Source organism: Microcaecilia unicolor, chromosome 12 (assembly GCF_901765095.1).
Source record: "Microcaecilia unicolor chromosome 12, aMicUni1.1, whole genome shotgun sequence".
NCBI classification, from domain to species: Eukaryota; Metazoa; Chordata; class Amphibia; order Gymnophiona; family Siphonopidae; genus Microcaecilia; species Microcaecilia unicolor.
In genome coordinates this window covers 105,233,856-105,259,814 of record NC_044042.1, presented here as the reverse complement: position 1 = coordinate 105,259,814, position 25,959 = coordinate 105,233,856, and the positions used below count along the sequence as shown (strand labels likewise).

General features: G+C 44.8%; 1 protein-coding gene across 4 annotated transcripts in view; it reads left to right on the top strand.

Annotated features, from left to right (window-relative positions):
- LOC115482191 (zinc finger protein 385C-like) overlaps positions 1-25,959 on the top strand; it is a 138,709-nt gene that overhangs the window by 41,251 nt on the left and 71,499 nt on the right. The window contains exon 1 of one of the 4 annotated variants that reach the window (XM_030221794.1): positions 11,818-11,868. The exons of the other annotated variants lie outside the window; for them this stretch is intronic. Coding sequence (XP_030077654.1) covers positions 11,859-11,868 — 10 coding nt within the window. The 5' untranslated portion in view covers positions 11,818-11,858. Of the gene's footprint in view, positions 1-11,817; positions 11,869-25,959 lie in introns of those variants that run through there. 4 annotated transcript variants of the gene reach the window in all.

The following is a 25,959-nucleotide window of genomic DNA, read 5'->3' as shown; positions in this document are numbered from 1 at the left end:
CAATCTAGTACTATATTGTTCCTGGGGCAATGGAGGGCTAAGGGGTCTTTTTAATTTTTTTAAATTTATTATTTACATTTTTCATTTACAAGTTACACTTATAAAACAGAAAACTGGCAAATAATACATTTGCATATTAATTTTAACAAAGAAAAAGAAAAACAATAAAGCTTTCTTATGCCTTCGTAGACCACAATATAAAGGGGGGGGGGGGGGGGGGGGCGAAGAACTCATAATAGGAGCATATTAAGGAAACTTGAACAAAAATCATAGCAAATGGCCTGACCTTAACCTGACAATATTAAACACCGTCATAAATATACAGTCTATTTGATAATTTTCTTAGCTTCTATAAATGATCGCAGATGACTTGGATCGAAAAAAACATATTTGTTACCCTGATATTTCACGCAACATTTACAAGGATAAGCCAGTAAAAATGAGGCTCCCATTGCCCTAATCTCCTCTCTGAAAGCCAAAAAGGCTTTACGTCGTTCTTGAGTAGTCTTTACAACATACTACTACTACTTAACATTTCTAAAGCGCTACTAGGGTTACGCAGCGCTGTACAATTTACATAGAGGGACAGTCCCTGCTCAAAGAGCTTACAATCTAGAAGACAAGTGAACGGTGGATGCTTGGAATGCCCTCCCGCGGGAGGTGGTGGAAATGAAAACAGTAACGGAATTCAAACATGCGTGGGATAAGCATAAAGGAATCCTGTGCCGAAGGAATGGATCCTCAGGAGCTTAGTCAAGATCGGGAGGCGGGGCTGGAGGTTGGGAGGCGGGGATAGGGCTGGGCAGACTTATACGGTCTGTGCCAGAGCCAGTGGTGAGAAGCGGGACTGGTGGTTGGGAGGCGGGGATAATGCTGGACAGACTTGTACGGTCTGTGCCAGAACCGGGGTTGGGAGGCAGGGCTGGGGAGGTGAGGATAGTGCTGGGCAGACTTATACGGTCTGTGCCTGTGCCAGAGCCAGAGCCGGTGGTTGGGAGGTGGGGCTGGTGGTTGGGAGGCGGGGATAGTGCGGGGCAGACTTATACGGTCTGTGCCCTGAAGAGAGCATAGGTACAAATCAAAGTAGGGTATACACAAAAAGCAGCAAATATGAGTTATCTTGTTGGGCAGACTGGATGGACCATGCAGGTCTTTTTCTGCCGTCATCTACTATGTTACTATGTTACTATGTCAAATTGGGGCAGTCTGGATTTACTGAACGGTAAGAGTAAGGTGCTGAACGCAGCAATGAAGAGGTGGGTTTTAAGCAGAGACTTGAAGCTGGGCAGGGAGGGGGCTTGGCGTATGGGCTCAGGAAGGTTGTTCCAAGCATAGGGTGAATGAGCGGAGCCTGGAGTTGGCGGTGGTGGAGAAGGGTACAGAGAGGAGGGATTTGTCCTGTGAACGGAGGTTTCGGGCGGGAACGTAAGGGGAGATGAGGGTAGAAAGGTAGTGAGGGGCAGCAGACTGAGTCTTTACAACATCTGGAAATACCCAAATCTTTTGTCCACAGAAAGTTTGTGAGGAATTTTTAAAGTATACTTTCATCAAGGAATTTAAATCCTGTTCGAAGACAAAAGAAATAAGCAATGTTCGACGTTCCTTGACAATTTTGAAACAGGAAGATAATATATTTTATTGACCGGTAAGGGGTCCTTTTATGAAGCTGCGGCAAAAGGGGGGGCCTGCACTGGGTAAAAGGCAGATTTCTTTTTTTTTTTTTAAGAAATGGCTGTGTTCCGAGTGACGCACTCGCTGCATGCCCATTTCAGGGGGAGGAGGACTTACCGCCACCCATTGAGGTGGCAGTAAAGGCTCCCTTGGTAACCCAGCGGTAACCAGGCAGCCCATGGCACTGCCTGATTACCACCGGGTACACACCGGCAGTACAAAAATAAAAATATTTTTGTAGTGCCAGAAATGTTGCATGCTGGGGATGGGAACTACCGCTGGGCTACTGTGGTAACCCGGCAGTACTTCTGTTTTAGCGAGCGATAAACCTGTGTTGGGCTTACCGCTGCTTTGTAAAAGACCCCCTAAGTGACTTGCCCAGCCAGGGTCACACGGAGCTGCAGAGGGAATTGAACCTCAGGATCTGTTTAGGTAGCAGCGGGAACTAAACCAGGTTTGTTTGTTTTTATTACATTTGTACCCCGCGCTTTCCCACTCATGGCAGGCTCAATGCGGCTTACGTATTATATACAGGTACGTATTTGTACCTGGGGCAATGGAGGGTTAAGTGACTTGCCCAGAGTCACAAGGAGCTCCCTGTGCCTGAGGTGGGAATCGAACCCAGTTCCCCAGGACCAAAGTCCACCACTCTAACCACTAGGCCACTCCTCCACTCCCAGGTCTGCAACCTATTGCACTAACCATTAGGTCACTCCACCACTCCTCCTTGCAGTGCACAATGTCTAGAAGCAGGAAGCCCTAAATACAACAAATTACAATACTCACGTCCACGCAGGGTAAAAGTCTGAACTATAGAACGAACATTCCAAAAAAAAAAAGCATTGTGAAAGTCTGTAAAGAAAATGTGTTGCTGCTTTAAATTCCAGAAATAATGTATTTGTTTTGCAGCTGTTGGACTCTAGAGAGATTTTGCAATGAACCTAAAGGGTACAGCTGGCCAGCGAGACACGCTTACAGGCCTCATTTGCCTGTGATGGCTGAATGCATTTTACGATGATGATCATTGTTGACTGAATTAATTCAACATACCAAAAAAAAGGCAAAACATTTGAACCGAAAGGGAAAAGATAATACGAATGCAGGAAGCTAAGAAAGATGTACAAGTAGTTTGTACAAATTAGGCTATCAATAGAAATCAAACAAAATAAAACATGGAAAAGAAAATAAGATGATACCTTTTTTATTGGACATAACTTAATACATTTCTTGATTAGCTTTCGAAGGTTGCCCTTCTTCCTCAGATCGGAAATAAGCAAATGTGCTAGCTGACAGTGTATATAAGTGAAAACATTCAAGCATTACTATGACAGTAAAATAGATACCATTGGAGATTCTACATGGAATGTTGCTACTATTGGAGATTCTACGTGGAATGTTGCTGCTATTGGAGATTCTGTTGCTACTATTGGAGGTTCTACATGGAATGTTGCTACTATTGGAGGTTCTACATGGAATGTTGCTATTCCACTAGCAACATTCCATGTAGAAGGCTGCGCAGGCTTCTGTTTCTGTGAGTCTGACGTCCTGCACGTACGTGCAGGACGTCAGACTCACAGAAGCAGAAGCCTGCGCGGCCACATTGGTGATCTGCAAGGGCCGACTTCTACATGGAATGTTGCTAGTGGAATAGCAACATTCCATGCAGAATCTATAGAAATCAAACAAAATAAAACATGGAAAAGAAAATAAGATGATACCTTTTTTATTGGACATAACTTAATACATTTCTTGATTAGCTTTCGAAGGTTGCCCTTCTTCGTCAGATCGGAAATAAGCAAATGTGCTGACAGTGTATATAAGTGAAAACATTCAAGCATTATTACTATGACAGTAAAATAGATACCATTGGAGATTCTACATGGAATGTTGCTACTATTGGAGATTCTACGTGGAATGTTGCTGCTATTGGAAATTCTACATGGAATGTTGCTACTATTGAGATTCTGTTGCTACTATTGGAGGTTCTACATGGAATGTTGCTACTATTTGAGATTCTACATGGAATGTTGCTATTCCACTAGCAACATTCCATGTAGAAGGCTGCGCAGGCTTCTGTTTCTGTGAGTCTGACGTCCTGCACGTACGTGCAGGACGTCAGACTCACAGAAGCAGAAGCCTGCGCGGCCACATTGGTGATCTGCAAGGGCCGACTTCTACATGGAATGTTGCTAGTGGAATAGCAACATTCCATGCAGAATCTATAGAAATCAAACAAAATAAAACATGGAAAAGAAAATAAGATGATACCTTTTTTATTGGACATAACTTAATACATTTCTTGATTAGCTTTCGAAGGTTGCCCTTCTTCGTCAGATCGGAAATAAGCAAATGTGCTAGCTGACAGTGTATATAAGTGAAAACATTCAAGCATTACTATGACAGTCTGACAGGGTGGCAGGAGGGGGGTGGGTAGGAAGTATGCATGGGGACATCAAAGCATATCATTGATATTCTAACAGGGTGGGTGTGGATAGGTGAGGGGAGGGTGATCAACAGAGACATACAGCTTTATGGTTTATAATGGGCTAGGAACCCCAGATCCTTGTTAAGTCCTTTCTGTTGGGTGTTAAAATATTCAATCATTCTGACTTCAAAGGTCTTACGTTCTTGTATGGTTTTAAAGTTACCTTTCAGGATTCTCACTGTGAAGTCACTGGTACAGTGTCCTGGTCCTGTAAAATGTTGACCAACAGGCGTGGGAACCCTACTGGCACCAGTATTGTTCATGTGATGTCTATGTAAATTGAATCTTGTCTTAAGCATCTGGCCTGTTTCTCCAATATAGCATCCTTCATTACATTTTCTTCCAATGTGGTATATATCATTCACTTGTGCTGGTAAATGGGAGGCCTCCAAAACCCACTGTACCCACATGTAGGTGCCCCCTTCACCCCTAAGAGCTATGGTAGTGTTGTATATTTGTGGGTAGTGGGTTTTGGGGGAGGGGGGTTGGGAGCTCAGCACCCGTGGTAAGGGAGCTATGCATGTGGGAGCTTTTTCTGAAGTCCACCGCACTGACCTAGGGTGCCCAGTTGGTGTCCTGGCATATCAGGGGGGCGAGAGTACTACGAATCGTGGCCCCTCCCACGACCAAATGGCTCGGATTAGGACGTTTTTGAGCTGGGCGTTTTTAGTTTCCGTTATCGCTAAAAAAAAACAAACGCCCAGCTCAAAAACGTCCATTTTTTTCGAAAATACGGTTCGGCCCGCCCCTTCACGGACCCGTTCTCGGAGATAAACGCCCATGGAGATAGGCGTTTCCATTCGATTATGCCCCTCTAAGTATGTAATAGAGATACTAGGGGGAAATAGCTGGTGCATATGCCCCCACCCTAAGGATTTAAACTAGCCCCACCCCAACCGCACCCTAGCCTCCCAAAACAGTTGAGTCACTGCCTGCATATGCCTATGAGGATTTAACCCCTCCCCTCTCTCCCAGTCCTTCATCATTGCACTGGTGCCTATTTTAGAAAAGTCTGCTCCCCCTGATGTCAAAACCTGGCTACGCCTCTGACCAGAAGATGACAGCTATGAGCTTTTGAGATTCTATAGGCCTGAAACAGTCAATATGGCTTCCTCAGTTCTGCACTGCACAATGGTTAGTTTCTCCCAGAATTCTTCTGAAGCAAGTCAGGCTGACAGTTTAGGTTGTACACTGCATTTTCACCTGTCTGTTTCAGTCTTCACTGCCACCTGAAGCCCAGCAGATCTACAGTGAGTGATGGAGAGCTATCCCTGGGGCCAAAAACATTTTGATTAGGTTGGGAAATTGAGTTCCATTCAGGGTCAGGTCCCCAGAAGCAATTTAGGATTTAATCAGCCTGGTGCGACAATTTCTTTGACTTTAGTAGAACGCAGGCAGCTAAAATAAGCAAATATTTGTGGGAAGTTGTTTGTGGGAATCTGGTTGTCTGGAGCTCTTTGCTGTACACATTGGAGGTAGGAAAGAGCATAGTTTATCTTGTTGGGCAGGCTGGATGGACCGTACAGGTCTTTTTCTGCCGTCACTTACTATGTTACTATAAAATTATCCCTAAAACATTTTGGAGTAAACCCATAATAGAAAATAATTTTAATTATTTATTTCTTAGTAGTTAAGCAAATCCTTCACTTTAATTGCCTATATAAAATCTGTCTATTTATAAAGTTAATTTTATGCCCATATGTTCAGTTGACTTTGTCTTGCTAATGAAAAGTGCTAGATAGACTTGAAAGTAAAATCTGCCATTTATTCCCAGAGCTGGTTCAGCAGCTTTTCTGTTTCTTTCTGCTACTCTGCCTCACTGTCTAGGCTAAGGACAGAAAGGGGGGAGTGGATGGAGGGGAAGAGCTGCAAGCTTGAAGGGCAAGGCAGTCTCAATAGATGAAGAAAATGGAATTAGAAATGCACACTTCCTCGACAATCCCCCAATTTGAAGGTAGGCTTACTGGGAAGAAACAAATAAATAATTACCATGGGATGCAATACTGAGTCGGGGAGAGGAAAGAAGTAGTCAGTGTGATGTCTGGGGTGAAAATGGAGCATGGCTGTGGGAACCAGAACTGCTTGCACGCACAGGAGGGAAAGAGCAGGTTTGTCTTGGGGCTATTTTGGGGAGCTGCGAGGTCATAATGAATCTGGCATCATTTACATAGTAACATAGTAACATGGTAGATGACGGCAGAAAAAGACCCGCACGGACCATCCAGTCCGCCCACGACAAACTCATATGTGTATACCTCACCTTGATCTGCACCTGTCTCCCCCAGGGCACAGACCGTACAAGTCTGTCCAGCAGTATTTCCCGCCTCCCAACCACCAGCCCTGCCCTCCCCTATCCTAGCCTCTCAACCACCAATCCCTCTTCACCCCGCCACCCAATTTCAGCTAAGCTTCTGTGGATCCATTCCTTCTGCACAGGATTCCTTTATGCCTATCCCACGCATGTTTGAATTCCGTTACCGTTTTCATGTCCACCACCTCCCGCGGGAGGGCATTCCAAGCGTTCACCATCCTCTCTGTGAAGAAATACTTCCTGACATCTTTCCTGAGTCTGCCCCCCTTCAATCTCATTTCATGTCCTCTCGTTCTACCACCTTCCCATCTCCGGAAAACCTTAGTTTGCGGATTAATACCTTTCAAATATTTGAACGTCTGTATCATATCACCCCTGTTCCTCCTTTCCTCCAGAGTATACATGTTCAGGTCAGCAAGTCTCTCTTCATACGTCTTGGAACGCAACTCCCATACCATCCTCGTAGCTTTTCTTTGCACCGCTTCCATTTTTTTAACCTCCTTCGCAAGGTACGGCCTCCAAAACTGAACACAATACTCCAGGTGGGGCCTCACCAACGTCTTATACAGGGGCATTAAAACCTCCTTTCTTCTGCTGGTCACACCTCTCTCTATACAGCCTAGCAACCTTCTCGCTACGGCCACCGCCTTGTCGCACTGTTTCATCGCCTTCAGGTCCTCAGATACTATCACCCCAGTCCACTGCCTATGATGTGGGAAGAGACCCTTTTTGTAGGAAAACTATGATTGGTATAAAACCCCAGCCCTGTTTGCATTATTTGTCTTTGGCTCCTGCTTCCCCAGCCACCGAGTGAGAGGAAGAGACCCACCCCCACCCCCGCTCTCCAAACCTGCCTTAGATCGCCAGCGGTGGCAGTGTTTCACTCAGGCTGTCTCCAGCCAACCCATGGGGCCTTTCCTCTGCCAGATGTCAACGCTCGCCAAAAGCAGGAAGTTGCATCAGAAGGGCATTTTCAGGTGCTCGTTTATTCCACGTTGGAATAACCCTGTCACTCTCTTCTGTTTTTGATCCTAGGGATGTCCACTGTGTCCCCTCCTGCTTCTCAGGACCAAGATCCTCTGTTTTTTTTCTCTCTTGTTTCTTTAACGGCTCCATTCCTTTCTGCTTCTCAGAAATGGCGGTGGGGTAGTTCTCAGAATCTGTGCAGAAATTTAAGCAGCCCTGTCACCACTCACCTTATGGCACAATTGTTGAGTTAGCCAAAGTATTTGACACCCTAGAATATTGATATTGCTACAGTGGCTGGGGTATCCCCTCTCACTCAGTGGCTGGGGAAGCAGGAGCCAAAGACAAATAATTCAAACCAGGGCTGGGGTTTTATACCAATCATAGTTTTCCTCCAAAAAGGGTCTCTTCCCACATCATAGGCAGTGGAGTGGGGTAAGCCACAGGTACCATGGCTCTACCAATTTTGTAGCCCTTACATCATGAGCATGAGAAAGGGATCAGGGATAGAGCTTAGTTTATTTGGTTGTACCAAGTAAAAAGATGTTTCTCCGCCCCTGAGGAGTACCAGGAGTAGGGAGGAAAAGAGAGAAGAGGGGAGGAGACAGGGTGTGCTAGAAGGGGTTGGAGGGTGAGAGAGAGATTGCGGAGGGAGGAAGGGAAAGACTGTGTGATGGACAGGGGGAAGATGAGAAACAGAAATATGAGGAGAGGATGTGAGGAAAGAGAGAGAGAAGATGGAGGGAAGAGATGGATAAAAAAAATCTAGAGGAAAGGGTTAGAAGGAGGTTCATAAATTTATTTACAATTTTTATCATTGCTTATAACTGAAAAGACAAGAGGTGTGTGTGTGTGTGTGTGTGTGTGTGTTCGTGTTCTATGCCAATTTTACTATGCTGGTTGATTGTGTTCTTTTGTATTTTTTAAATTTCTTTTCTTTATTGATTTTTGTAAACCGTTTTGACCTTGTCTTCCAAGTCCTGCAATAAACAATAATAAGAACTGCTAAATGGGAAAGGTGCGGGACTGGGCAGGAGCGACTGTCCTGCCTGAGGACCCCCTGGACCACCAATGAGTTTACAGATTCTTTGCATTGGTGGCTTCTGACAGGGGAAGGAGGGTGTCTTTCGCCCTCTTATCAGCATGCATATCCTACTACTACTACTATTTAGCATTTCTATAGCGCTACAAGGCGTACGCAGCGCTGCACAAACATAGAAGAAAGACAGTCCCTGCTCAAAGAGCTTACAATCTAGTAGACAAAAAATAAAGCAAACAAATCAATTAATGTGTAGAGGAAAGAGGAGAGGAGGGTAGGTGGAGGCGAGTGGATACAAGTGGTTACGAGTCAAAAGGAATGTTAAAGAGGTGGGCTTTCAGTCTAGATTTAAAGGTGGCCAAGGATGGGGCAAGACGTAGGGGCTCAGGAAGTCTATTCCAGGCGTAGGGTGCAGCGAGACAGAAGGCGCGAAGTCTGGAGTTGGCAGTAGTGGAGAAGGGAACAGATAAGGATTTATCCATGGAGCGGAGTGCACGGGAAGGGGTGTAGGGAAGGATGAGTGTGGAGAGATACTGGGGAGCAGCAGAGTGAGTACATTTATAGGTTAGTAGAAAAAGTTTGAACAGGATGCGAAAACGGATAGGGAGCCAGTGAAGCGACTTGAGGAGAGGGGTAGTATGAGTAAAGCGACCCTGGCGGAAGACGAGACGGGCAGCAGAGTTTTGAACCGACTGGAGAGGGGAGAGGTGACTAAGTGGGAGGCCAGCAAGAAGCAGATTGCAGTAGTCTGAACGAGAGGTGACAAGGGTGTGGATGAGGGTTTTGGTAGAGTGCTCGGAAAGAAAGGGGCGGATTTTACGGCTGTTGTAAAGAAAGAAACGACAGGTCTTGGCAATCTGCTGGATATGTGCAGAGAAGGAGAGAGAAGAGTCAAAGATGACCCCCAAGGTTTCGAGCTGAGGAGACAGGGAGAATGAGAGAGCCATGAACAGAAATAGAAAATGGGAAAATGGGGGGAGCGAGGAGGTGGGTTTGGGGGGGGAGTTAAATGGCCATTTGTCTCAATGGAGTAGGGTGAAGAGTGGAGTGCCGCAGAGATCTGTATTGGGACCAGTGCTATTTAACATATTTATAAATGATCTGGAAATCTGAACAATGAATGAGATTAAATTTTCAAATGACACAAAACTATTCAAAGTTATCAAAACACATGCGGATTGTGAAAAATTGCAGAAAGAATTTAGGAAACTGGAAGACTGAGCATCCAAATGGCAGATGAAATGTCATGTGGACAATACAAAGTAATGTACATTGGGAAGAATAATCCAAATCATAGTTTCCTGATGCTAGGGTCCACCTTAGGAGTCAGCACTCAAGAAAAAGATCTAGGTGTCATTGTGGTTTCCCCTGAAATCTTCTGCCCAATGTGGGCCTGAAGCCAAAAAAGCAAACAGGATGCTAAGAATTATTAAGAAAGGGATGCAAAATATGACAAAGAATATTATAATGCCTCTATATCACTCCATGGTGTGACCTCACCTTGAGTGTTACATTCAATCCTGGTCGCCGTATCTCAAAAAAATATAGTGGAATTAGAAAAGGTCAAAGAAGAGCGTCCAAAATGATAAAGCAGATGAAACTCCTTCCGTATGACGAAATGCTAAAGAGGTTAGGGCTCTTCAGCTTGGAGAAGAGTCGGCAGAGGGGTGATATGATTGAGGTCTACAAAATCCCGAGTGGTGCAGAACGGGCAAAAGTGAATCAATCCTTCACTCTCCCAAAAAGCACAAAGTCCAGGGGACACCCAATGAAATTACACGGAAATACTCCCAAAACAAATAAGACAGGCCTATTATGAAATTACAAGAAGTGCTTTTTGTTTTTTGGCACCATTTCTATGGAATAATCTTCCCCTTGCATATAATAGCTGAGCCTTCATTAAAGAACTTTAAGGTAGCTCTGAAAACCCATCTTTTCTCACATATTTAGGGGCCCTTATACTAAGGAGGAGTGGAGGAGTGGCCTAGTGGTTAGGGTGGTGGACTCTGGTCCTGGGGAACTGAGTTCCATTCCCACTTCAGGCACAGGCAGCTCCTTGTGACTCTGGGCAAGTCACTTAACCCTCCATTTCCCCATGTAAGCCGCATTGAGCCTGCCATGAGTGGAAAAGCGCGGGGTACAAATGTAACAAAAATAAAATAGATACTATTGGAGATTCTACATGGAATGTTGCTACTATTGGAGATTCTACATGGAATGTTGCTTCTATTGGAAATTCTACATGGAATGTTGCTACTATTGGAGGTTCTACATGGAATGTTGCTACTATTGGAGATTCTACATGGAATGTTGTTTCTATTGGAGATTCTACATGGAATGTTGTTATTCCACTAGCAACATTCCATGTAGAAGGCTGCGCAGGCTTCTGTTTCTGTGAGTCTGACGTCCTGCACATACGTGCAGGACGCCAGACTCACAGAAGCAGAAGCCTGCGCGGCCACATTGGTGATCTGCAAGGGCCGATTTCTACATGGAATGTTGCTAGTGGAATAGCAACATTCCATGTAGAATCTCAAATAGTAGCAACAGTGGAGGAGTGGCCTAGTGGTTAGGGTGGTGGACATTGGTCCTGAGGAAACTGAGGAACTGACTTCGATTCCCACTTCAGGCACAGGCAGCTCCTTGTGACTCTGGGCAAGTCACTTAACCCTCCATTGCCCTTTGTAAGCCGCATTGAGCCTGCCATGAGTGGGAAAGCGCAGGGTACAAATGTAACAAAAAATAAATAAAAGCCGCGCAAGCGTCCACGCGCACTCAATACGCGCCAAAATGGAGCTGTCCCTCATCCACCCAGCTCTCCCTATCTCTCACCTAACCTACCCCACCCTCTTCCTGTGAGACTGTCATTGGACTGCTTTGATGTTTCACTTATATATACTGTTATTTATCAACATTTGCTTATATCTGATCTGAAGAAGGTTACCTTGGAAAGCTAATCAAAAAAAGTATTTGGCCCAATAAAAAAAGGTATCATCATCTTTTCTTTCCTATGTTTTATTTTATTTCTATTGATTACCTTTAAAAGTGGACTAACCACATCAAGAAAAAGAACCTACCTGCAGTTTCTACTTTCTGAGGGAAGGAGGGCACTGCTCATCCCCCTCTCGTGCAGTTTTTATGTTAATTCCACAGCTTTGTGTTGCAGGACCTCAGCTGGGGAAAGGGCTACAGTTTTTTTTTTCTCCCTCATATGTGGGCTAAAGAAAGGCCAGCGATTATGGAGCAGGACTTGTTTACCTCTTTAAGGCAGAGATCAGTGGAGCATTCAAGCTTTTAAATGAGGCATAAAGTGAAAATCGGAGACGGCAGAGAATCGTCAGTGCAGTGGTACTAACCGCAAGTAAGGGTAACAAGAGACATGCAAAATGCTTTTAGGTAAGTAAATTCAATTTTTCTGTCTAGAAAAAGATGCTGAAATGCTTTTACCAAGCACATAGTTCATGGAGGCAGGCTACCTTGTCTATTACCCTTTTTTTTTTAGAAAAGCCATTATCCCTTTCAGTTTCAGGATAATAGATTACAAACTGTTTTTATGATTTGGAAATGTAAGCTGTCTGTACCTGGATGTTGATTCGTTAGATGCTGGAGTTTCGTCTAGCAGAGAAATTCAATCTGCAATGAATGTTCTCTGCAATGGCAGTGTGATTTTGGAACACGAAAGGGAAGAGCCTCCCGTTTTAAGTTTGCCTGTTGTAACATAGTTTTTGTGTACAGTGGATTGTATGTTGCACATTTTCAAGTAGGTCAAAGCTGAAACCCTGTATTGTCTGTGTAAAGACAGTTGTTGAGTTAACTGAACAACCTCCATGTGCAGGGCAGTAGATATCATTCTCTTCGACTTATTAAACTAGGTTTACCTGTGCAGTCTGCTTCATTGTATGTACCATATACCATAGGTCACAGCAGCACATGCTGCTTGTCCTGGAGGGCTCTGAATTCACTTCATTGGGCTACCTTGTTGGTAATGGTACAGCCTTGTGATCCTAGCTGTCCTTGTCACTTCCAGGCTGTTTCTCCTTTCTTGAAAGATCACTATATGCTAAGAGGAGAGATGACCTTGCTCAAGCTGTAGTACCAGTCTGAACACCCAAACAAACTGCTGCTGTTTGTGTGTGGTAGTTAATTTTTATTTATTTATTTAGATTTTGCTCACACCTTTTTCAGTAGTAGCAGTACGGTGGATATTTCTCTGTCCCAGGAGGGCTCACAATCTAAGCTTGTACCTGAGGCAATGAAGAGTTAAGTGACTTGCCCAAGATCACAAGGAGCAGCAGCGGGATTTGAACCGGCCACCTCTGGATTGCAAGACCAGTGCTCTAACCATTAGGCCACTCCTCCACTAGCAACATTCTGTGTAGAATCACCAATAATAGCAACATTCCATCTAGAATCTCAAATAGTAGCAATGTTCGATGTTACACTGCACTAACCACTAGGCTACTCCTCCATTAGCAACATTCCATGTAGAAGCCTGCCCTTGCAGATCGGCTGCGCAGGCTTCTGCTTCTGTGAGTCTGACATCCTGCGCGGCCGCACTGCTGATCTGCAAGGGTAGGCTTCTGTTTCTCTGTCCCAGGAGGGCTCACAATCTAAGTTTGTACCTGAGGCAATGGAGGGTTAAGTGACTTGCCCAAGATCACAAGGAGCAGCAGCGGGATTTGAACCGGCCACCTCCGGATTGCAAGACCAGTGCTCGAACCACTAGGCCACTTCTCCACTGTACAAATCTAGCTAGTTTTATAATCTATTACTCCTGTCCTTGCGTTTAACTCCATCATGGATACACTATGGAAAACTGTTTAGCTATTTTAAGGTTAATACTCTCCAGTGGGTTTTAGAGAGAATTCAGATTTAGACTGTAAGCTCTTTTGAGCAGGGACTGTCTTTTCTTCATGTTCAGTTGTGAAGCGCTGCGTACGACTGGTAGCGCTATAGAAATGATTTATAGTAGTAGTAGTAGTAGATTTGACAATGACTGAGAAAAGTCTAGCCTGTCAGTGGGACCTCTCAGATAACCATATGGATCATATATGCACACTTGCTGCTTCCATCGTACACGGTGAAACCTTCTGCCGAGTCCTGAGTGCAATTCATACGTCTTTAGAAGCCAGTAATGAAATGACCGTAACCCCAAAGCAGCTGTCGACGCCATGAAATCTCCTCAGAAATGGTTAAACATCGTGAACCGAAAAGTGTGGCACATTAAACACTGATAGAAAATGCATTGAGTTTTGCAATAGGAAGGGAATATTTATTTATTGTTTGGGTACAGAACTTATCAAGTAATTGCCTTTTGGGGGCACTTTTACAAAATAGTTGATTATGTGATTGGGTTCTTTTTACGTAAGTTGGACATTGTAGAGGATCTGTAATGACGTGGTCTTTACTGAAATGAAGCTGAAGATCACTGCTCCCCCATCTTATCTAAAAAAAACCAAAACATTTATTTATTTATTGCATTTGTATCCCACATTATCCCACCTTTTTGCAGGCTCAATGTGGCTTACAGAGTGTTGTTATGATGCAGTCATTACATGATCTTAGATACAGTTGATAATAAGCTAGGGTAGGTAATTTAGATGTGGGTGCTAGGTAGGTGTTGTAAGAGGTGTTTTAGATGCATCTGAGTAATTTGGGGAATAGTTACTGAGGATGTCCTTAGTAGACTTTTTTGAAGAGATGTGTCTTCAAAGATTTGCGAAAGCTGGTTAGGTTGTCCATTTTTTTCAGGGCCATGGGTAGTGCGTTCCAGATCTGTGTGCTTTTGTACTCAAACTGTTTGTATTTAATTCCTTTGCAGCTGGGGAAGTTCAAATTGAGGAATTTGCGGGCCGATCTTTTGGCGTTTATAGGTGGTAGGTTCACTAGGTTTAACATATAGACAGGAGCGTCTGCATGGATGATTTTGTGGACGGTTGTGCAGATCTTGAACTCGATTCGTTCCTTGAGTGGTAGCCAGTGTAGTTTCTCTCTTAGCGGTTTTGCTCTTTTGAATTTAGTTTTGCCAAAGATGAGTCTGGCTGCGGTGTTTTGGGCTGTTTGGAGTTTTTTAATGTTCTGTTCTTTACAGCCTGCATACAAAGTGTTACAGTAGTCCAGGTGACTTATTACTAATGATTGTACTAGGGTGCGGAAGATGTTTCTTGGGAAAAAAGGTTTTATTCTCTTGAGTTTCCACATCGCGTAGAACATTTTTTTCGTTGTATTCTTCGCGTGGGTATCGAGTGTGAGGTATCGATCAATGGTGACTCCAAGAATTTTCAGGTTCTCTGAGATAGGGAGAGTGCAGTATGGTGTGGTTATGGTAGGGTAGTTGTTTGTATTGTATTGGGAGGTGAGAACTAGACATTGAATTTTTTCTGCGTTCAATTTTAACTGGAATGAGTCCGCCCAGGAGTGCATGATTTGGAGGCTCTGGTTGATCTCGTTGGTTATTTCGTTTAGGTTACTTTTGAACGGGATGTGGATTGTGACATCGTCCGCGTATATGTAGGGGTTAAGGTTCTGATTGGCTAGAAGTTTGGCTAGTGGTGTCATCATAAGGTTGAAGATAGTTGGCGAAAGGGGGGATCCCTGAGGAACTCCACATTCCGGTGTCCAAGGTGATGATCTATCATTATTTGTTGTTACTTGGTAGGATCTGGTGGTAAGGAATCCTTTGAACCACTTGAGAACTGGGCCTCCAATTCCAAAGTATTCTAGCAGGTTTAGTAGTATTCCATGATCAACCATGTCGAAAGCATTTATATACATCTCTGCAAGCATTCAGTTTTGCTATCCAAAATCCTCCTTACAAACATTTTGGGGGAGAACGCTAGCATCCTTTAGTTTAATGTGATTAAAAGTGGTCTACATTTCTACAGCTCAGTGATGTGGCAGTGGGAACAAACTGGTTATTTGAACTTTCTTTGCTCCTTTCATTTACCTCCAACTAATCCCCTGATTTGGGTTAAGAGCAGAGCATCTCTGTACAAAAAGCAAAGTGACGAGTCTTCATATAGTACAGGAAAACAGTTCAGAACTGCAAGGATACACATACATATTTATTTTGGTTTGTTTTTGGATTCACAGGAATTAATGGGGGAATAACAATGAAACACCTTCCAGCCAATATTCAAAGTGAGTTAACCAGATGCTACATAAGTACATAAGTAATGCCATACTGGGAAAAGACCAAGGGTCCATCGAGCCCAGCATCCTGTCCGCGACAGCGGCCAATCCAGGCCAAGGGCACCTGGCAAGCTTCCCAAACGTACAAACATTCTATACATGTTATTCCTGGGATTGTGGATTTTTCCCAAGTCCATTTAGTAGCGGTTTATGGACTTGTCCTTTAGGAAACCGTCCAACCTCTTTTTAAACTCTGCTAAGCTAACCGCCTTCACCACTTTCTCCGGCAACGAATTCCAGAGTTTAATTATACGTTGGGTGAAGAAAAATTTTCTCTGATTTGTTTTAAATTTACTACACTGTAGTTTCATCGCATGCCCCCTAGTCCTAGTATTTTTGGAAAGCGTGAACAGACGCTTCACATCCACCTGTTCCACTCCACTCATCATTTTATATACCTCTATCATGTCTCCCCTCAGCCGTCTCTTCTCCAAGCTGAATAGCCCTAACCTCCTTAATCTTTCTTCATAGGGAAGTCGTCCCATCCCCGCTATCATTTTAGTCGCCCTTCGCTGCACCTTTTCCAATTCCACTATATATTTCTTGAGATGCGGCGACCAGAATTGAACACAATACTCAAGGTGCGGTCGCACCATGGAGCAATACAACGGCATTATAACATCCTCACACCTGTTTTCCATACCTTTCCTAATAATACCCAACATTCTATTCGCTTTCCTAGCCGCAGCAGCACACTGAGCAGAAGGTTTCAGTGTATTATCAACGACGACACCCAGATCCCTTTCTTGGTCCGTAACTCCTAACGTGGAACCTTGCATGACGTAGCTATAATTCGGGTTCTTTTTTTCCCACATGCATCACCTTGCACTTGCTCACATTAACGTCATCTGCCATTTAGCCGCCCAGTCTCCCAGTCTCGTAAGGTCCTCTTGTAATTTTTCACAATCCTGTCGCGATTTAACAACTTTGAATAACTTTGTGTCATCAGCAAATTTAATTACCTCGCTAGTTACTCCCATCTCTAAATCATTTATAAATATATTAAAAAGCAGCGGTCCTAGCACAGACCCCTGAGGAACCCCACTAACTACCCTTCTCCATTGTGAATACTGCCCATTTAACCCCACTCTCTGTTTCCTATCCTTCAACCAGTTTTTAATCCACAATAGGACATTTCCTCCTATCCCATGACCCTCCAATTTCCTCTGTAGCCTTCCATGAGGTACCTTGTCAAACGCCTTTTGAAAATCCAGATACACAATATCAACCGGTTCCCCTTTGTCCACATGTTTGTTTACTCCTTCAAAGAATTGAAGTAAATTGGTCAGGCAAGATTTCCCCACACAAAAGCCATGCTGACTTGGTTTTAGTAATCCATGTCCTCGAATGTGCTCTGTAATTTTGTTTTTAATAATAGCCTCTACTGATTAACTCACTTGGTCGTGGCTATCCAGTCATTTTAAGCGGCCCTTAATCGGTCATCCTCACTTAAAATGACTGGTTAGCCCCAAACTTAAAACCGGCTATGTCAGGGGAGTCCTGGGGCATTCTGGGTAGGGTTACCATTCGTCTGGATTTCCCCGGACATGTCCTCTTTTTGAGGGCATGTTTGGGGCGTCCTGCGGGTTTTTGCCCGCACGCACATTTGTCCGGATTTCTGGACGTGCGTGCGGGAGGGCGTGCACAGCCTGCACAGACCCTGCAATAGCGCTCCCCAGTCCTTCCTCCCCACCGCTGTCGTAGAGAACGCCGCTAACGTCAAGCAGGAGCCTGCGCAGGCCTCGTGCTCCAACAGCCCACGTTGCCATAGTAACAGGTGCTCGAGAATGACACTTAGCTACAGTCTACAGTGATTCCCCCCAGGACCTTGGAGAAGCTGCTCCTATTGGTGGCCTTGAACATTGCGGCGTCCAATCAGAGGAGAGGAAGGCGGGAGCTGTCATTGTGTGATTGGCCGGCCACTCTAAAGTTTGCGTAGTCGCTAGCGGGTCCGACTCTCGAACTTTGGACGCTTTTAGGCTGCAGCAGTGCATTGTAAAATGCTTCAGGGGCAGTGTGAGAGCTCCGGGGTTAGGGTGAACTGTGGGGTGTCGGTAACGTCAGTAGAAGGAGACCCACAGACATAATTACTCATGTTTCAAACATTAAAGGAACAGTTTTATAAATGAGGAGCCTATGTACCGTCACATAATGCAAACGTAAATTATTTTATTGGCATGACGGTTTCTCACGTGTTGCTTCCATCTTCAGCAGAGAGATGTGGTTAGTCCACTTTTAAAGGTAATCAATAGCAATAAAACGTAGAAAAGAAAAGAAAAAGACACCTTTTTGTTGCTAAAATAACACCGTTACTGCAAAGCTGCCAAGTTACCTAGTCTAGAAGCGATACTTCTTGGAGATGACGGGGGAGGGAAGGTGATGGGGGGGAGGAGAGGGGGGTGACCGGGGGAGGATAATATGCGTCAGGGGTGGGGCAGGGAAATGAAAGGGGCGGGGCAGGGTATGTGAAAGGGGTGGGGCAGGGACGTGAAAGGGGATGGGGCAGAGAACGTGAAAGGGGCGGGCAAGTGTCCTCTTTTTATGAGGACAACAAATGGTAACCCTAATTTTGGGGGTGGAGTCCAGTTAGGTCCCGATATCCAGACCTAACCGCCCAGGTTTAACGCGTAAATAGGGTCGCGTAATTAGCTGTCTTCTCTTTATGTGCTAACCCATGGGCGGTTAAGTCTGAATATTAACGTAACCAGTCTTGCGCTTGCTGGATTTAAAAGAATCGGAAACTCAATGCCGAAGCCCACACAGAGCCCAAGTTTAGCACCAGACAAAAAAAAACCACTGTCCACCACTGACTGAATATCGGAGAGAAAAGGGTTCCCAGCATTTCATATCCTTCTCTTCTCCTTCTGTGAAGTTCGCTTTTTTTTGGTCCCATCCAAATTCTGTTGGCCATGGAGGTTGCCAACATGTTGGCCAATGAGAGTGGCTATTACAGGCTTACATATTTGATGTTTGCCCGTTGCCCGTGACTGTGACTATCACTGAATCAGAAATGTGTCCAGACATCTTAAATGTAGTTCTCGTCCCTCAGGTGATTCCATTACTAGTAATATTTTCAAGGACATTTGTCTGCTGTGATTTTACACGTGTGTTCCCTGTTAATACACAATGGACAATTTAACATTTCAAGCTCTTTGTTGCATCTTTTGCATGAAAGAGAGAGCAATTATATTTAATTTTTTGGTGCTTGGTCACTTATAAACCCTTAGCATTTATTCTTTCCAACCCAGCGGATGTTAGAAAATTTTATAGATTTTATATATATGGGCAAAATAATATGTTAAAATTTTAATGGAACAGGACCAAGATTCCCTGGGGAAAAGAACCATAGGCGCCGACTCCGTGGGTGCTCGAGCAAACCCAATATTTCACCCACCAGAAGTTCCCTTTGTCCCTCCTCCCTCCCTCCCTTCGAGTTCTAGGCCCCATCCCTCCGAATTTTAAAAGTCATCATCTTACCTCGTTGGGGTTACTGCGGCAGCAGCGGCGATGAAAAGCTTGCAGGCTCGGCGCTTAGTTCAGTCTTCCCTTCTCTCTCTCTCTCTCAGCTCTGGTCCCGCCCTTGGGGAAGACTGCCGAGCCTGCACACTTTTCACCGCTGCTGCCGCCGTAACCCCAATGAGGTAAGGTGATGACTTTTAAAATTCGGAGGGAAGGGGGCCTTGGAACTCGGGAGGAAGGGAGGGAGGAGGGGGGGCCTTGGAACTCGGATGGACCCTGGAACTCGGAGAGAGGGGGACCCTGCTACTCAGAGGGAGGAGGGACGACCTCAGAGGGACGGAGGGGGACCCTGGAGCTCAGAGGGAGGGGGGCCCTGGAACTTGAAGGGAGGGAGGGAAAGGAGAGTGAGGAGGGAGGGAGGGAGGGGGGTCTGGAACTGGGAGGGACTGGAACTGGAAGGGAGGGAGGGGGGCCTGGAACTGGGAGGGACTGGAACTGAAGGAGGAGGGGCCTGGAACTTGGATGGAGGGGGAGGGGGGACAGGGGAGGAAGGGAGGGGGGACAAGGGAGGGGGACAGGGGGAGAGGTAAGGGGACAAGGGGAGGGGAGAATGCACCACCTGTTAAAAAAAAATTTCAACATCCCCAATCATTTTGAAAAGTTGACTCCTATGAAAAGAACATTGATAAGATCACATCAAGTTTGAAAATGGGTCAGCTTTGACTGAGGGGCTCTAGAGAAATAAGCTCCCCCAAGCAATGTATTGTGCATTTCTTTGGAAGAAGTAGTTTCAGCTTCTGCACCACAGAAACTTCGATACAGTTAGGAAATTTCTCATTTCACACTGCCTCTTCTATAATAATAATTCTCACCTCCAACGTTCTGTGCCTGGGACCGTGCTGCATCGAAAGGTGGACCGGTAGGCTGTGTAGATAACCTGACGTCAACGGCTGCTAAAAAGAACAAGTGCCACGGCCCACGCGCGAATAAACAAACAAAAAAAAAAGAGGCTCGAGACTGGCTGCCACGCGCAAAGGCTCCACAGTGCCTGCAGCCCGCCCAAACATGCCGCGCTCGGTAATCGACAGTACAAAACTGATCAGCTGGGAACACTGCCAACATCGCGAACCGCACTCTCGAAACTGACAGCTCAGCTGACAACCCTGCCGGACTACAGAAGCCCCATACAGAAAGTGCCGCCTGCCCTAACAAAAACACGCAGCCTGCGAGCCACCGGTCGACCCAACAACACTGCTGGCCTCCCGAAGCACCATCACTAAAGTGCCGTCCACCCTCACAAAACCACAAAACGAGCCAGCGGGCGTCCCGACACTAACGTGCTCACAGAACTCCCTGCAGAAACAACAGTAATAAAACAGGGAACTCCTACTGACATGACAGAGGCAACTGACAGGCAGCACAGAAATGAAATCGAAACTATTCTGAGTAAGTGTGCTATGTACAGGGACGAAAAGAAGGAGGGGAAGGGAAATAGGGCCAAATTCACAGGTCTACAATGGAAAAACAATACTTCAAAGGGAACCAGCCCTTCTACAGGGTATTAAGTGCAGCTAAAAAATGGCAGGAGGGGGGAGGAAAAACTGCACCAAACACACAGACACTCGCTCTCTCTCTCTCTCTCACACAGACAGTCTTTCACTCTCAGTCACTGTCACACACACTCTAGAAAACACACACACTCTATGTCTCTGTCACACACACACACATACACTCTGAGACAGTGCCTACCCCTGTGCTCCTGCAAGGGCATGCTGCAAGGAGGAGGATATGGAGAGAGACACACACACACACACACATGCTCTCTCTCACACACAACCAGTCTTGCACTCTCTATGTCTCACTGCGGAAGGAGGGGAGGGTAAGTAGGGGCGAATTCACACAGGTAAACAATGGAAAAACACACACACACTACCAGCAAAAATTTAATGGTGCTCATTTCAAGAATGAAGTTACACACACAGGAATGCATCCAACAATTTGAACATGCAAAAAAAAAAAAACAGCACCACAACACATGAGTTCATGCACAAAGACAAACATGTTGGCAGAATTACAAATTTAGGGAAAGAAAAAAGATAAAAAAAACAAGGACACATAGATATTCCTTCGGATTATAACACTTTTATAACAACTGTTAGGTTACAAAAAAAACATTCATATAAAACCTTGCTAGCGCCCGTTTCCTTTAAAACAGAAACGGGCCTTTTCTACTAGTAGAACATAAGAATATAACGTAAGAACATAAGAGTAGCCATACTGGGTCAGACCAATGGTCCATCTAGCCCAGTATCCTGTTTTCCAAACAGTGGCCAAGCCAGGTCACAAGTACCTGGCAGAAACCCAAATCGTGGCAACACGGCATACTACAAATCCCAGGGCAAGCAGTTGCTCAATACAAACTATGGACTTTCCCTCCAGGAATTTGTCCAAACCCAGATACACTAACCCTTGTTACCACATCCTCCGGCAAAGAGTTCCAGAGCTTAACTATTCGTTGAGTGAAAAAATATTTCCTCCTATTTGTTTTAAAGGTAGTTCCATGTAAATTACTTGAGTGTTCCCTTCTCTCCACTTTGCCATCCTGGTCACAGATACACCCATAGACCTAACACAGATATACATGAGATGTACACACAGACACACAAGCACAGACATGCAGACATACATATGCTAATAAGATGGACACATGAGCCAGCTTAGACAATCCAAGTATTTTAGAACAGGGTTTGCCGACATAGATCCTTGAGGGGGTGCCCCTGTGGGGGAGGGGGAGTTATCCAGCGAAAGCACCCATTTCATAGAAGGCCCACCCAGTCTAGTGGTCCATGAGGATCTGAAAACACCTCAATAATGGTGCCTCACTCCCCTCTCTTTCTCTTCTCCGCTCGCAGCCCAGCATCTTCCTGTCTCTTTCTGAACCCTCCCCCCCCCCCACCTCAGCCCCTGTTCTATCTCAGAGCCATCACCAGCGCTGGCCCTATAGGCTTCTCTCTACTGTGTTCTGCACTCAATGATGTCACTTCCTGTTTCATCACTGGCGGGGCGTAGTAGAGAGAAGCGTGCAGGGCTAGTGCCCTGCTGGTGACTGCTCTGAAATAGACCAGGAGGTCGGGGGGGGGGGGGGGGGGGGGGGGTTCAGAGAGAGATGGGCTGTGGGCGAGGGGGGGTGGCAGGAGTAAATACTGGATCTGGGGCAGAGGACAGGGAGAAAGATGAAGACAGTTAACCTGGGTCTACCCAAAATGGCAGGTCTGGCTATGCCCCTGGTACTACCACTAGGGAACAGCCTATCAGATAAGGGCCTGACACCTATTGACTGAGTATGGCCGCCTAGAAGTGAAGAAGAAATGTAATTCCTGTTGACTTGGGACAGTGACATCCTGTGGTTAAATTGTAAGATCCATTCTTTGAAATGTATTGACCATGAATATTATCACATTTGGTTTCAGTTTAGTATTCTTTCCAAACCAATGGAATGTTTGGACTCCATTCAAACCCCTCTCCCCCTTCAGGTCAGAAACATCCTGACAACACACTTTTCAGCTCAGCGGATGGTGGAAATAAATAAATTATACATTAGGTGTCAGCTGTCTCTCTTTCTGGCTTGTTGGGGGCCAGATAACTCTCTAAAAGTTTAATGGAATAGGAACAAATTTGGCATGATGAAAAAATTGACCCCCATCCCTGCAGATTCCCACGGATTTCTGTGGATTTCCCATTGTCCTTATCCCTGAGCACACCTCTGCTGTAGAATGAAGGTGAAAGGGGACAGAGTCGGGAGTTTGAGTACGAGATCATTCAAGCCATCCCTTCTCCTCTAAGTCAAAAACACACTCCAAGTCATGGCTACCCAGTACCCACACACACACACACGGGCTAGAAAGAATTCCATGAGATGTTACACATGCTTTCCCCACTTGTTTCATCAAAGCCGTGAGAAAGTTAATGTTGCCCTTCAACAAATATATTTTCTAGTAATTTATTGCTGTGTTGCTGCCAGTAACTTTGCAAACCACTAATTCCCCATTTCATTAAATAATCTACGGGGGAAAAGATCTCAGGCTCCACATTATAATTAGAGTAGTACATTATATTAGCAGGCTTCCTGGCAAGCATGAGAAAAGTTGTTAATTAGGATATAAAGCTAGACTGGAATGTCTAAACATTAATATATACTTTTTTGAGCAATCAAAAATCCAGTTTACTTTTGATATTGAATGATGTAATGATTATATGTTTTTCCTCTTCTATAATGTGTCTAATCGGGTTGTAAATTTGAAAATCGAATAAAGAAATTGAACGTAGTTTCACTTGTGTGTCCATTTGTACATCAATAGGACAATATGCTTAAATTTGAGTTAGACCCCAAATGGAACCCAAAATTGAGCATGTAAATTTGGGCGGGTGCCCAACTTGCACATGCAAATTAATTGACTAATAAGCCAATTAGAGCCAATGTGCTAAGCATTAATTATTATAACAAAAATAATCCCAACAAGATACCCTGGCGATAATCAACAACACAAAAAATTAACCAGAGACTAAAAATGTGGATACGGGAGTACAATAAAAAGTTTGATGCACGTCTGACCCAGTTGATATTAAATATACTATAGCGTTAATACTAAGTAAGTATGCTAAGTGTGCTGTCACTCTTCCCTCTCTCCCCGCCTCCATGTGACGTTGAGGCCGATCAGTTCCGTGTTTACTGAGTGCGCAAGATAGAGGGTCTCCTGCTTGCTCCATTATTTGAAGATTGAAGACATTTAGAGTTCCTGAGGAAGTTTTTCAACGAAATCCTGCAGCGTTGGACTCTTGATGCTTTAAGAATAAAGACTCTGTTTTGCCTTTGTGTGAAGATTACATTTTGGCTAGGCGGCTTTTGTGGGAAGCAATATGTGAGAAAAACAGTTTATCAGCTAAGTTGGAACATCTAGGAAAATCAAGGAAAGATAAGGGAACTTTATTTTTCAGAGCCTCTTGAATATATGAACTATTTTTTTTAGTCAATATAGAAGTGTTTTGTGAGAGGGATAGTGGCACAAGTTTGATGTGCACATTTGACATTAATTTTGCAGTTTTAGAGCATTATTGTGGTTTTTGAGAAGGAAGCGCATAGATAAAAGAAATATTAAAAAACCACGGAGGAGCTCCATGATTGAGATGCTCAACCACCCTTTGAGATTTACAAATATATGTGTGATTTCTCGTTTTTGGGTGAGTTAATACTCTGAGAGCCCTCCAAAAATACTTAGTATTAACGCCATAGTATATTTAATATCAACTGGGTCAGATGTGCATCAAACTTTTTATTGTACTCCTGTATCCACATTTTTAGTCTCTGGTTAAGAATTGATTATTGCCATTAATTGGCTACAGTTTGAAGTTGTGAGCGCACATTGGTAAGCGCTGTTCTATAAAGATTTGCATGCACATTTTTTAGTGCACAACTGAAAAAAAGTCAGGGCCATGGGCAGGTCAGAAGTATTTACTAACGATGCATGTAGTATTATAGAATTTGGGGATCCGCGCATAATTTAAACTTCTTACACTTGTTTTTAAGGTACCTTTCTGTTTTCACAATACCGTATTCTCCACCATGTCTTCTCCGCTCTTTACGCGATCAGCGACTGGTGCTTCTCCATCCAAAATGCGCACAACTTGAAAGTACTCGTCACTGTGCCGTTTTCTTTGCGGCACCAGCTCAATGGAATCCGCTTTCATTAAGCCTTAGGTCCGAAATATCTTTCAAGAACTTTGTGCAGCATTCTTAAGTTAGTCACCTTACTTTCTAATTTTTCTTACCTATCTATATGTTACATCTTTACCCTTCACTGTCAATTAAAACGTTCTATTACGTATTGTGTTGATATTGTAAGTAGTAGACTGTGCCATACTTTGTATTGTTATTTGAATATTTTTTACTGTTGTAATTGTCTATTGCTCATATTTGATTTATTCTTTCTGTACACCGCCTTGAGTGAATTCTTTCAAAAAGGCAGTAAATAAACCCTAATAAACTTTAAAAAAAAAACTTCTGAAAGCATGGGATCTTCTCCAGAATCTGTAGCTCTTGCATCGCCATGAGTCTCCCAGTCCTAGAGGTGACAGGCTCCATGTCCCTGTGTCCATCCCATGAGTCCCCCAGGCCTAGAGGTGACAAGCTCTGCATCCCTGTGTCCATCCCTTGAGCCCTCCAGTCCTAGAGGTGACAGGCTCCATGTCCATCCCATGAGTCCCTCAGTCCTAGAGATGACAGGCTCCATGTCCCTGTGTCCATCCCTTGAGTCCCCCAGTCCTAGAGGTGACAGACTCTGCATCCCTGTGTCAGTCCCCTGAGCCCTCCAGTCCTACAGGTGACAGGCTCCATGTCCATCCCATGAGTCCCTCAGTCCTAGAGATGACAGGCTCCATGTCCCTGTGTCCATCCCTTGAGTCCCCCAGTCCTAGAGGTGACAGGCTCTGCATCCCTGTGTCCGTCCCCTGAGCTCTCCAGTCCTAGAGGTGCCAGATTCTATGTCCCTTTGTCCATCCCATGAGTTCCCCAGTCCTAGAGGTGCCAGATTCTATGTCCCTTTGTCCATCCCATGAGTCCCCCAGGCCTAGAGGTGACAAGCTATGCATCCCTGTCTCCATCCCCTGAGCCCTCCAGTCCTAGAGGTGGCAGGCTCCATGTTCATCCCATGAGTCCCCCAGTCTTAGAGGTGACAGACTCTGTGTCCCGTTGTCCATCCCTTGAGTCCCCCAGGCCTAGAGGTGACAAGCTCTGCATCCCTGTGTCCATCCCCTGAGCCCTCCAGTCCTAGAGGTGACAGG